At 38.8% G+C, this 14216-nt stretch overlaps 1 protein-coding gene across 3 annotated transcripts in view; it reads left to right on the forward strand.

Moving 5' to 3' along the window:
• Positions 1-228: 228 nt before the first annotated feature.
• The window catches only part of LOC131166002 (SNARE-interacting protein KEULE-like), a 73034-nt gene continuing 59046 nt past the window's right edge, over positions 229-14216 (forward strand). For all 3 annotated transcript variants that reach the window (XM_058124209.1, XM_058124212.1, XM_058124210.1), the window contains exons 1-2: positions 229-493; positions 14054-14112. In XM_058124209.1, the coding sequence (XP_057980192.1) occupies positions 421-493; positions 14054-14112 (132 nt within the window). In that variant the 5' untranslated portion in view covers positions 229-420. The remainder of the gene's footprint in view (positions 494-14053; positions 14113-14216) is intronic.

Here is a 14216-nt window from a genome sequence, read left to right on the forward strand (position 1 = left end):
TTTTATTATATAAGAATTCTAACCACTAACGAGTTTTTCGTATTCCCTAGTACGGTATCAAACCTACTCAGAATTTGGCTCTTTTTAAGGATTTTAGACACTAGATTAAATTGTAAAAATGATCTAAAACGAAAAATTCCCTCATAATTGTTCGTTTAGATGTCCTCACCCGTTTTTTAAACCTGCAGTGGTAGGCTGGTAGCTCTCTCGCGGGGCATGAATCTAAATTCCTGCAAAGCAGAACGACGTCGAATCGATCGCGTCACGCGAAACATAACGGCCACCTCAGTCACCCTCGCCTTCTTTCGCGTACTCCCTCCCCAACCTTCCCGTCCTCTCTCATTTCTCTCTCTCTCTCCTCTCTCTCTCTCTCGGGACCTGCAATAGGAGGAGACTGAAAGGATCATCAGAGCTTGAATCATGTCAATGTCCGATTCTGATTTTTTGTCCCACGGTGGAGAGTACAGAAACTTTCTCCAAATCAGCCGGGAGCGTGAGTCTCATCTCATTTCTCTTTTCCAAATTAATTTCTGCTCTCTGTCTTCCCTTCTCTTGTTAATTCATGTTATTGTTGTTATGATCGGTCTTTAATATATTACTTAATTTTGAAAATACCCCTTCCTTCTTGTTCGATATTTTAGCTGATTTGCATTTAGAGCGCACGCACACACAGACACAAGACCCTGTTGTTAATTTGTGTATGCATTTGGATTCATTGAAGGCCCTGCCATTGTTATATCAGTTCCTTAAAAAATTCATATTGGAAAACGTAGTTCGTGTTGGACAAATTAAGCACAAAGGTGCATAATAGAAATTGCAAAAAATATGAAGAAAAATTTATGGAACAACCACAAGATCATCCATGGCTTTGGAATAACTGGCCAGCCAAGCACTAAATTTCTGTACAATTATCAACATTCTAAACTTTGCTTGGATAATAGTATGTCGACCAACCATTTCCATCAAAACCTTGACCTGGCCATCCATGAAAGAAAAAAAAGAACCAACTGACCAAGCATTTGATTAAGCCTTGGCATGGATGCCCCCGCAAGGCCAGCATTCAACTCTTTCCATGCAAGTTCTTTCTTTTATTTTTAGTTTATGAATTCAAAAATTAAACTGGCTGGATCCCACCACATGGGTGCATGGGACCAAACAGCTAATCGTGTTTAACTTTTGTCTTGCATTTGGACGTCACTTGAAAGTTCTGACTTCTATTTAAAACTGCCTTGATACTTAATTCAAGCTTCAATGGACATATTACTAACAATAGAGTTTTGTAATCTTCTATTAGAACAGAACAATAGGGCATCTTTGTAAATATAGTTCTTGAGATGTCAGCTTTTATAAAGCTTGATATACATTCTTGGCCCACAACTAACAGCTTAAGCTTATACATGAAGTAGTAATCTAATACCGTATCAGGTTGCTATGGGGTCCTGGTTCTATTGTTGTTGCCTGCGTTTATTGTGTGGTTGTTGAAAATTATCTTATTCCTTGTATTGGGTATTATATGTTGTTTCCATGTGGAGCAGTGGTGGAGCCAATGGGAGATATGTACAAGATGGGGCTTAAAATAAAAGAAATAACAACCAGATCCTATCAGGTCAAAGTCAGATTAATGGATAACAAAATTAAGTCAGATTAATGGATAACAAAATTAAGTTGATCACCATTAACTGTTAGCAAATTGTTATGAGGATAGGTGCAAAATATGAAGAGGATGAATGAATTCTTGGAATTGTAAATTTTCATTCATATCAAACTGATTGAGTAGTTCTATGTTGTTCCTTGCTGCACAAGCTTTAGAGCTTCTAGCGCATTCCTGCAAATGCTTGAAGACTAGACTAATATTAGAGTTTTGTTTGAAGGGGACGCTTTTCCGTCAAATCCTCTGCTATTCCTGTCTTTGTATTCTGCTGTTCCTGTCTTTGTATAATATGCAGAAATACAGAATACACTGCTGGCACAAAGGAGAACAGTCTTCTCCAGTTCTCCCCTCTGAAGGACCAGCTTCACAGGAAATCAGTGGGAGATTGGGGAAAGACAAAATAGCTTCATGTTGCTAAATAGAACTTGGTTCAAAACGTCTTTGGCAAGTTTGCCGTGCAGCAATATGTGTGGAGCCGTTTCTTCCCCTCTGGCAAAGAAGCAGCACCTACTGGCTAAAGTCGAATCCCTTCTTTGGAGTTTTTATGTGTCAATATGACCCCTCCTTCAGTAAGCCTCATGAAACGGGATATTTTGGATGAGACACTGGGGTCCAAACCCTCTTCCAAGATCAAGAAATGCCCTTGTATGACACATGAGAGCCCCTCCTGGTGCACAAAAGGGACCCCATAAACATTTACATCACAACCTAAAAATGGATAAGGGTGCTGGGCCTTGAACCCATGTTGCTCCAGAGCCTGGATACAGCAACATATTTAACCCCAATCAAACACGCAAAGCTAACAACTATGTTTCTTTGCTTGTGTGTATGGAACTACAGATTCGAACTCAAGAGTGACTTTTATCAGCAAGTCTTGGATGTGGATGCTCCACATAGAAGCTCTGTCATATAATTGAGTACTGTGCATAAACAGTAACAAGGCTCAGAAACAGTATGAAAAATAAGAAAATAGAGAAAGGAACTAATGCTCTAGGAGAGAATGAATGTGTTTAGGAGCTTTGTCTTACATTGATGGGGATAACTATTAGAGATGATCCACTTGATAAAGAGAAGGATTACAGTCAAAGTTGCCTTAGTTGAGCCCAAAGCCCTTGAATTTCTTTCATTTTGCTCCCTTGCCTTTGACCAAAGCAAAATCTCTGTTCTATTATGTGAATAAAGCACATCCTTAGTTCAGATGATGAAACATAATTTTGAGAGTGTTCAGTGAATCGGAAAACCTTAATAACAGTACTAGGTCTTCCTATATATTGTAATGTGAGTCAAACATTAAAATGGCTGTCATACCTGCTGGAGAATCACTTGCAAATTATTCGTGGCAATCATATTTTGTGTGGAAATTTAGAAATTGAGGATGCTTTTTAAATAGGTAGAGTTGTTACCGTGTAACTTGGAGGTCATGGGTTTAAGGTGTGGAAACAGCCTTTTGTAAAAAAAATGCATGTAAGATTGTGTACATAGACCCATTGTGGTCCACCCCCCTTCCTTGGACTTGGCATAAGCGGGAGCTTTGTGCACCGGGCCACCCTTTAATCTAAATATTTTGGAATTTAGATAATTTAGGGTTTTTTGGTGTATTTTAAGTATTTCAGGTTTATTTTGTAATTTTTTGTTTTAGTTGTATTGTTTGGTGTACAAATTCATTGTTTGGAGGATATGGATAGAGCATAGTGCATAGATATTCTCAGTGAAGAAGTTAAATTAGGTGCTGGTATGGGATTACATTCAGTACTTGGCATCATTGTGGTGCTTTGGTTTTGGAATTTTTAAAGGGATTAGTTTCTAGGAGATCCAAAGAGATTGGAGGAATATGCTGGCTTGTTGGTTTTTTCCTCCTCTTGTAGTTTTTAGTTGTTTTTTCTGGCTTGTTTTAGATCTCCTTTGGGAGATGTCTCATTCGCCCTCTTGTTTATTCTTCTCCTATTAATGAACTTTTCTTTTCTATAAAAAAATTGTGCACCAATGTTGAAATCCCGAGTATCCTTGATAGTATTGAGTAAATTAGGAAAGTGAGTAAATGTAGAAAATTGTGTATTATTCTGTAGGGAGATTGTTTCCTTGTTTAGAGTCTTTGTTTGTATTATATATTGTAAGATTGGGATGTACATATTTAAAAGAATTCCGCTCACATGGTATCAGAGCTAGGGTTTCTCAACCTTAGCTAACGATGGCTAGTAGCACCAGTAGAGGGTCGACCTCTTCTAGAAAACTCGATGGGGATTCGGAGGCTACATCTATTGGGGGTTTGAATGGGCTGGACAATACAGCCTTTCCACTCTCAATGGAGAAATTGAACGAAAAAAACTTCCGTAAATGGGCTTAATCTATAAAATTGGTGATTGAAGGAAAAGGGAAACTGGGTTACCTTACCAGCGAACGAAGGAGACTAGACCCTATTGATGATGTCACCTTGAAAAAATAGAGGTCTGAAGGCTCCATGGTCACGACTTGGCTTGTCAACTTGATGAAGCCGGTGATCGGAAAAATCTACCTGTTCTTGCCTATGGCGAAGGATGTCTGGGACGCTGTTCGTGAAACCTACTCTGATGTCGAGAGTTATTTGCAAATCTTCGAAATCAAAACCCGGTTGTGGCAGATGAGGCAAGGCGATAGAGATGTCACGGAGTATTTCATGGAGATGACCCATCTCTGGAAGGAGCTCGATCTGAGCATCGAAGAGGAATGGGAGTGCTCTCGCAACAGGATGCAATATAGGAGGAGGCTCGAAAACGAACAGGTCTTCGAGTTCTTGGCCGGCCTCAACTGAGATCTGAAAGACATGAAGGGACGAATCCTCAGCCGGCGACCTCTGCCTTTAACCCAAGAAGTATTTGCCAAGGTAAGGAGGGAGGAGAGCAGGAGACGAGTGATGCTGAGGCCCCAAGGAGATCGTATCAGACCGGACTTGTTTGTCCAAAATCTGAGTACCAATGGGAATGGGCCGAATCCCAATGGGTCTGACTTCTTGACCCTTATATCAAAAGGCCCTGCGGGATCTGGGCAAAGATCACAAAAAGTTAAAATATGGTGCGAGCACTGCTGAAAGCCAGGTCATTCGAAAGATACCTGCTGGGAGATTTATGGAAAGCCTACAGATTGGAAGCCGAGACAATATCAAAAAAATCATGGGTATTAGGCTACTACTGATAGTTCAACTGAAAAATCACAAGGTGAAAAAACCAATAATACCACTCCAAGTGGTGTATTCAGTACTGAACAGTTGGATTGGCTATATAAAATGTTTTCCTTAATTCAAACATCGAGTCAGCCTTCCACTGGTTCTCTAGCTCACCGAGGTAATTTTTTGTTAGCCCTAAATACTATATCCCATTACAAATCACCATGGAGAATTGAATCGAGTGCATCTGATCATATGACTAACTCTTATCAATTGTTCTCATCCTATTCACCATATACTAGAAATCTGAAAGTAAGAATTGCAGATGGATCTCTATCACCTGTTGCTAGCAAAGGAAGTATTCGCATATCTAATTCTATAACTTTAAAATCTGTCCTACATGTTCCTAAGCTATCTTGCAACTTGTTATCCATTAGCCAGTTGACAAAAGATTCCAATTGCTCTGCTAAATTTGTTTCATCTCATTGTGTTTTCCAGAACCTATCATCGGGGAAGACGATTGGCAGTGCTAAGGTATGTGAGGGACTCTACTACTTTGAGGAGGCAAATACGAGTGAACAATGTAATAATGCAATTTTTGATTCTGCATCTATTTCTAGAGATAGAGAACTTTTGTTGTGGCATTCTTGTTGGGCTTTTGTGGAGCCTAGTTGCGTTCAACATGGATGATGACCCGACTTTTCTTTAATGAGAGATTTCTATCCTAAGGCTTAGTCTATGGAGTGAAGGATTGGGCCTGTTTTGTAGCCCATTCGGAACCTTGTACGCAACATATAAAATAATTGTTTTTGGGTGATTAGGGTAAGTGGTCACCCTTCGAGAGAGAGAGCGAGAGAGAGAGAGCATTGTACTACCGCACTCTCTATATTTTTCTTCCTGATAATAGTGAAATCCCTGCAACTCCGTGGACATAGGTAAAATTGCCGAACCACGTAAATACTGTCTTGTGCGTGTGATTGATTTTTTTTTTTGGCGTGTATTCTTTCTCTATTTTATTTCTCATAGCTTTCAGGAATTTGTTGTTAATTCCCAACAACTGGTATCAGAGCCCAGGGTTAGGTTCAAGTGGGAGCAATGGCAGAGGAAGCAGGAAAGGCGTCTGGGATAGAAAAGTTTGATGGCACAGACTTTGGATTCTGGAGGATGTAGATCGAGGATTATATATATGGGAAGAAGTTACATCTGCCGCTTCTAGGAGAAAAACCTGCTACTATGAAGGACGAGGAATGGACTCTCCTTGACAGACAGGGACTGGGAGTTATAAGATTAACTCTGTCTAGGTTTGTTGCACACAACGTTGTGAAGGAGAAGACTACAGCAGATCTAATGAAGGCTTTGTCTGGTATGTATGAAAAACCATCAGCAAATAACAAGGTACATCTGATGAAGAGATTGTTTAATTTGAAGATGGCAGAGAATGCATCAGTAGCACAACATCTGAATGAGTTTAATACAATCACAAATCAATTATCTTCTGAAGAAATTGATTTTAATGATGAGATTCGTGCATTGATCGTTTTGGCTTCGTTGCCAAACAGTTGGGGGGCAATGAGGATGATAGTAAGCAACTTTATTGGAAAAGAAAAACTGAAGTATAATGATACGGGATTTAATTCTGGCTGAGGAGATTCACAGAAGAGATGCGGGTGAAACCTCAGGATATGGTTCTGCCCTAAATCTTGAGATAAAAGGCAAAGGTAATGACCGAAATTCAGATCGGGGTAGATCAAAATCCAGAAACTATAATCGAAACATAAGTAAATCTAGATCTGGCCAAAAGGGACAATGCTGGAACTGTGGGAAAATAGGTCACTTTAGGAGACAATGCAAAAGTCTTAAGAAGAAGAATGAGGATGATTCTGCTAATGCTGTAACAGAAGAGGTATAGGATGCATTACTTTTTGTAGTAGACAGTCCACTTGATGATTGGGTTTTGGACTCAGGAGCTTCATTTCATACCACTTTGCACCATGAAATCATACAGAACTATGTAATAGGAGATTTTGGTAAGGTGTATTTGGCTGATGGTACAACCTTGGATGTTGTGGGTGTGGGAAACGTTCAGATGTCGTTGCCCAATGGGTCTGTTTGGTTGCTGGAGAAGGTATGACATATTCCTGACCTGAGAAGGAATTTGATTTTTGTCGGACAACTTAATGATGAAGGGCATGCAATGTTGTTTGCTGGTGGCACTTGGAAGGTTACAAAGGGAGCCGGAGTATTGGCTCGTGGAAAGAAATCTGGTACTCTATACATGACCTCAAGTCCAAGAGACACAATTGTAGTTGCCGAAGCAAGTACTGATACAAGCTTATGGTGCCGTAGGCTTGGTCACATGAGTGAGAAAGGGATGAAGATGCTGCTGCCAAAAGGGAAACTACCAGAATTGAAGTCCGTTGATTTTGACTTGTGTGAAAGCTGCATCTTAGGAAAGCAGAAAATGGTGAGTTTCTTGAAAAGTGGCAGAACACCGAAGGCTAAAAAATTGGAGTTAGTGCACACAGATTTGTGGGGGCCTTCTCCCGTTGCATCCCTTGGAGGTTCAAGGTACTACGTTACTTTCATTAATGACTCAACCAGAAAGGTGTGGGTTTATTTTTTGAAAAATAAATATGATGTATTTGAAACTTTTAAGAAGTGAAAGGCTATGGTTGAGACAGAGACAGGTTTGAAAGTAAAATGTTTGAGGTCAGACAATGGAGGAGAGTACATAGATGGAGGGTTCAGAGAGTATTGTGCTGCACATGGAATTAGAATGGAAAAGACCATTCCTAGGACACCAGAGCAAAATGGTGTGGCTGAGTGCATGAACAGAACTCTCAATGAGCATGCTAGGAGTATGAGATAGCATGCTTGACTACCAAAACTTTCTGGGCTGATGCTGTTAGTATTGCAGCTTATCTGATAAACCGAGGACCTTCAGTTCCCATGGAGTTCAGACTTCCTGAAGAGGTTTGGAGCGATATAGAGGTAAAGTTCTCTCACTTGAAAGTTTTTGGTTGTGTTTCTTATGTTCATATTGATTATGATGCTCGTAGTAAACTTGATGCAAAGTCCAAAATATGTTATTTCATTAGCCATGGTGATGAGAAATTTGGCTATCGGTTTTAGGATGAACAAAACAGGAAAATCATTAGAAGTAGAAATGTGATATTTAATGAAAAGGTTATGTACAAGGACAGGTCAACTGTAGTGTCAGAGGTCACAGAGATAGATAAGAAGAAATCTGAGTTTTGTTAACTTAGATGAGTTGACTAAAAGTATTGTCCAGGAAAGGGGTGAAGATGATAAGGAGAATGTAGAATCACAGGTAAATCAGAATACACCTGTAGCTGCGGTCCGTAGATCTTCCAGGATCATTAGACCTCCACAGCGTTATTCACCTGCTCTAAATTATCTCCTGCTAACTGATGGTGGTGAGCCAGAGTGTTATGATGAAGCCTTGTAGGATGAAAGTTCAAGCAAGTGGGAGTTAGCCATGAAGGATGAGATGGATTCCTTATTAGGGAATCAGACATGGGAACTAACTGAGTTGTTAGTAGGGAAGAAGGCTTTGCACAACAAGTGGGTATACATAATAAAGAATGAACATGATGGTAGCAAGTGCTACAAAGCCAGATTAGTTGTCAAAGGGTTCCAGTAGAAGGAGGGCATTGACTTCACAGATATATTTTCTCCATTTGTGAAGATGTCAACAATTAGATTGGTACTGGGAATGGTGGCTGCAGAAAATCTACATCTTGAGCAGTTAGATGTGAAAACGACATTCTTTCATGGTGACTTGGAGGAAGACATCTACATGATTCAGCTAGAAGGGTTCATTGTCCAGGGACAAGAGAATTTAGTCTACAAACTGAGAAAGAGCTTGTATGGTCTAAAACAAGCTCCAAGACGGTGGTATAAGAAATTTGATAGTTTTATGCATCAAATTGGGTTCAAGAGATGTGAAGCTGATCACTATTGTTATGTTAAGTTCTTTAACAATTCTTACATCATTTTACTGTTATATGTAGATGATATGCTCATTGCAGGGTCTAGCATTGAGGAGATTAATAATATGAAGAAGCAATTGTCAAAACAGTTTGCAATGAAGGATTTGGGAACTGCAAAGCAAATCCTTGGAATGAGAATCATTAGAGACAAGGCTAATAGTACATTGAAGCTTTCACAGTTAGAGTATGTGAAGAAAATTCTTAGTAGGTTCAACATGAATGAAGCTAAACCAGTGAGCATACCCTTGGGTAGTCATTTCAAATTAAGCAAGGAACAGTCACCGAAGACAGAAGAAGAAAGGGACCATATGAGCAAGGTGCCCTATGCCGTAGCTATTGGCAGCTTGATGTATGCTATGGTGTGTACAAGGCCAGCCATTGCACATGTAGTGTGAGTTGTGAGTAGATTCGTGAGTAGGCCAGGAAAGCAGCATTGGGAGGCAGTCAAGTGGATTCTGAGATATCTGAGGGGTTCATCAGATACATGTCTTTGCTTCATAGGTGCAAGTTTGAAATGGCAGAGTTATGTAAACGCTGATTTTGCTGGTGATAATGATAGTAGAAAGAGTACTACTGGGTTTGTATTTACTCTGGGTGGTACAACTATATCTTGGGCTTCAAATCTGCAAAAGATTGTTACTTTGTCTACTATAGAAGTTAAGTATGTTGCAACAACTGAAGCTGGAAAGGAGATGATTTGGCTACGTGGTTTCTTAGTCGAATTGGGTAAGAAGCAAAAGATGGGCATTCTACATAGTGACAATTAAAGTGCAATTTTTCTTGCCAAAAATTTGGCTTTTCATTCAAAGTCGAAACATATACAGACAAAATACAACTTTATCCGTTACCTTGTTGAAGATAAGCTGGTAATACTTGAGAAAATCTGTGGATCTAAGAACCCGGCAGACATGTTGACTAAGGGCGTCACTATTGAGAAGCTGAAGCTGTGTGCAGCTTCAGTTGGTCTTCTAGCTTGAGAACAGGAGGATGAGTTGCAGGGATAAGGGATTGTTCATTTGGAGGATTGCAGTTGATATTGGTGATTGAACTAGTCTCCAAGTGGGAGATTTGTTGGGCTTTTTTGGAGCCCAGTTGTGTTCAATCTGGACGATGACCCGACTTTTCTTTAATGAGAGATTTCTATCCTAAGGCTTAGTCCATGGAGCGAAGGATTGGTCCATAAGGCCAAAGTTTTGGGCCCATTTTGTAGCCCATTCGGAACCCTGTGCGCAGCATATAAAATGATTGTTTTTGGGTTATTAGGGTAAGTGGTCACCCTTTGCGAGAGAGTGAGAGAGAGAGCATTGTACTACCGCACTCTCTGTATTTTTCTTCCCGATAATAATGAAATCCCTGCAACTCCGTGGACGTAGGCAAAATTTCCGAACCACGTAAATACTGTCTTGTGCATGTGATTGATTTTTCTTTGGCGTGTATTCATTCTCTATTTTGTTTCTCATAGGTTTAGGGAATTTGTTGTTAATTCCCAACAATTCTAGGATGAGTCACCCAAATTTTCAATATTTAAGACGTTTATTTGCTTCTATTTGTTTAAATAAAACGTCTTCTAATTTTCAATGTGAAGTTTGTGAGCTTGCAAAACACCAGCGTAATTCTTTCCCAAAATCCACATACTAACCATCCCGCCCATTCACTATGATTCATAGTGATTTGTGAGGACCCTCACACTCCCCCAATCGCACTCATACAAAATGGTTTGTTACCTTTATTGATGATCATACTCGTATTTGTTGGGTCTACTTGTTGAAAGATAAAACTGAAGTCCGGTATGTTTTTGCCAGTTTGCACTCCATGATTCAAACACAATTTCAAACTCGCATTCAAATTCTATGTACTGATAATGGTACAGAATATTTTAATGATATTCTGGGAAATTATATTTAAGAAAGTGGAATTGTACATCAGAGTTCTTGTGTGGATACCCCTCAACAAAATGGGGTTGCTGAATGAAAAAACAGACATATACTTGAAGTAGCTCGGGCATTGATGTTCACTACAAATATGAAGAACTATTTTTGGGGCGATGCTATCTTAATAGCTACACATCTCATTAATCGAATGCCGAGTCGAGTTCCTTCCTTTACAACTCCTCTCCAGAAATTCCAGGAATATTTTCCTACCTCTCGACTCCACTCTAGTCTTCCTCTGAAAATCTTTAGATGTACTGCATTTGTTCATGTTCATGCTCACAATCGAGATAAATTGGAACCTCGTGTCGTTAAATGTGTCTTTATTGGTTACTCTCCTACTTAGAAAGGCTATAAATGTTATGATCCAGTCTCCAAAAAAATGTTTGTTAGCCTTGATGTCACTTTTTTTGAAGCCACTCCTTATTTCTAGAAGCCCTCGCTTTCGGGGGAGAAGTGGAGTGAAGATTGGTTCTTTGATTTCTTTACTACTGAATTTGTGCCATCTAATGAGTCTCCCACTGCTTCATTCCTTGACCCATCTATTGTGTCTCCCATTGCATGTCCTAACCAACCATATACAAATGATCACTTAAACTCAGGGGGAGATGCAGAAAAACAAAAGGAAATACTTGTTTACTCTAGAAAGCCAAAAACAAAGCACAAGGAAAATCTCATACTTGAGGCACCAAATGAGTTGGAATTGGTGATAGCTCCGAGCAACCATGAGTCGACGCCCAATCCTGATCAGGTAATCAATGATCATGAGCTTTCTTATGATAAGTCTACACCTAATGACATAAATTTACCCATTGCAGTCAGAAAACAAACTAGGTCATGTACTCTATATCCCTAGTCAAAATACATATCCTATAAAACTTTGTCTACAGGGTATCATACTTTTACCTCTAACCTTGATAGGATAAAAATCCCAAAAGATATTTAGGAAGCTTTGGAAAGTCCTGAATGGAGGGAAGCCATTATGGAGGAAATGTGGGCTCTTGAAAAAATTAAACTTGGAATGTTATGAACCTACTAAGTGGAAAGAAACCAGTTGGCTGCAAATGAGTTTTCACAGTGAAATATAGAGCTAATGGGACAATTGAACGATATAAAGTCAGACTCATTGCAAAAGGATTTACACAAACTTACGACATTGATAAAACGGAGACATTTGCACTAGTGGCAAAACTAAACACAGTTTGGGTACTCTTGTCATTTGTAGCTAACTTAGATTGGCCACTACAACAACTAGACATTAAGAATGCATTTCTAAATGGTGAACTAGAAGAAGAAGTCTACATGAATATACCACCAGGATTCAGTAAGAAAGGTGAAGAAAACATAGTATGCAAACTCAAGAAGTCCTTATATGGACTCAAGCAATCCCCAAGAGCATGGTTTGACAAATTTGCAAAGGTAATTAAAAACAGGGATATCGACAAGGGCAATCAGATCACACTATGTTCATTAAACAGTCTGAAAATGGTAAGAAAACAATTCTGATAGTATATGTTGATGATATAAATTCTAACTGGAGATAATACAGTGGAGATGGAAAGATTAAAGAAAGTCCTAACTGCTAAATTTGAAGTTAAAGACCTAGGAAAAATGCGATACTTCTTGGGAATGGAAATTGCTAGATCAAAGAAAGTATCAGTGTCTCTCAGTGAAAGTATATCCTTGATCTTCTAACCGAAATTGGCATGCTTGGATGCAAACCTAGTGAAACCCCGATTGAAGTAGTAAAGAGGGTCGAAGAATGTGGAATACTAGTTGAAAGAGAAAGGTGTCAGAGATTGGTTGGTAAACTAATTTACTTATCGCACACCAGACCCGACATTGCATTTGTGGTAAGTGTTGTAAGTCAACACATGCATTCACCGAAAAAGACTCATCTAGATGCTGTGTATAAGATCCTCAGGTACCTCAAGGGTTCTCCAGGCAAGGGACTCTTATTTAAAAAATGTGAAAGCAAGGAAGTGGAAATCTTCACAGATGTGGATTGGGCAGGATCAGCAAAAGACAGAAGGTCAACCACTGGATATTGCACCTTTGTATGGGGAAATTTGGTAACTTGGAGGAGTAAAAAACAGAATGTGGTGGCTCGAAGTAGCGCTAAAGCTAAATTCAGAGTAGTTGCATAGGGGATATGTGAAGGACTATGGTTACGGAAACTCTTGGAAGAACTACAGGTTTCGGTGAAATTTCCTATCAAACTCTATTGTGACAACAAAACAGCCATCAGTATCTCTCTCAATCTAGTTCAACATGATAGGACTAAACATGTGGAAGTGGACCGTCATTTTATCAAAGAGAAGGTTAAAGAAGGAATCAAATGTATGACTTATGTACCTACAAAGGAACAAACTGCAGATATCTTTACTAAAGGGTTAGCACGAAAGAACTTTGACGATTTCATTGGCAAGTTGGATATGATTAATATCTATAATCCAACTTGAGGGGGAGTGTTGAAATCCCGAGTATCCTTGACAGTATTGAGTAAATTAGGAAAGTGAGTAAATGTAGAAAATTGTGTATTATTCTGTAGGGAGATTGTTTCCTTGTTTAGAGTCTTTGTTTGTATTATATATTGTAAGATTTGGATGTACATATTTAAAAGAATTCTGCTCACAACCAAGTTTTAACATTTATTATCATCTAGGGATAAATGACTAACTTTCCATAAATTTGGATGACTTAAAACTCATTTCTCTTGTATAAATTCTGCTGCTTTTGGCCTCTTATACAAAAGACTTCCCTTAGAAATTACTCAGTTTAAATCATAGTAATTAGGTTTGCTACTTCTTGTATGCCCTATAAAAAAATCATTTATGCATAAGCACATATCTGTGTATTTATGAAGGCTTGTGTGCCTTTTTTAAGTCATTATTTCTCGTGTTGATTGAAACTTTTATAAATTTCATCTTTCTTTGATGTAGGTATTAGAAAATCTCCTTAACGTTTTGGAATACCTATGGTAGTTACATTATTTATGCATGTGCACACAAGTGTGATTGCGTGAGTTTTATTTGTGTGTGTATATGTGAATGCATGACTTCTGAAATACATGCTCTTTTGGTTACTTCATTCTGCCACCATTGTATGGATTTGATTATGACTTAACATGATACGAGAATAAGCGAGCTTTTTTAGAGAACATTGGTTGTAGAATTGTTTCCCTTAAGCACATACATATCTTTATTAATCACACCATAATGTGACATGGTCTTCTTTTCTATAGTCAGCAATGTGTTTTTCTTACCTCAAACTCATTAATGCTCTTTGTCCTGACATTCTTTTGTTGGATGGTAATTGTCAGGTTTATTGCATGAAATGCTGCGGTCAGGAAAAAAAGATGATTCCAAATTATCTTGGAAAGTATGTTAACAAAGTGATTTGTCATGCTTTATTTTGTTTGATGTACTTTGTTACATCACAATTGGATTTATTGCTTTGAAGGAGACAGTCAAAATGCTTTAGCT

This window comes from Malania oleifera, chromosome 10 (genome assembly GCF_029873635.1).
Source record: "Malania oleifera isolate guangnan ecotype guangnan chromosome 10, ASM2987363v1, whole genome shotgun sequence".
Lineage (NCBI taxonomy): Eukaryota > Viridiplantae > Streptophyta > Magnoliopsida > Santalales > Ximeniaceae > Malania > Malania oleifera.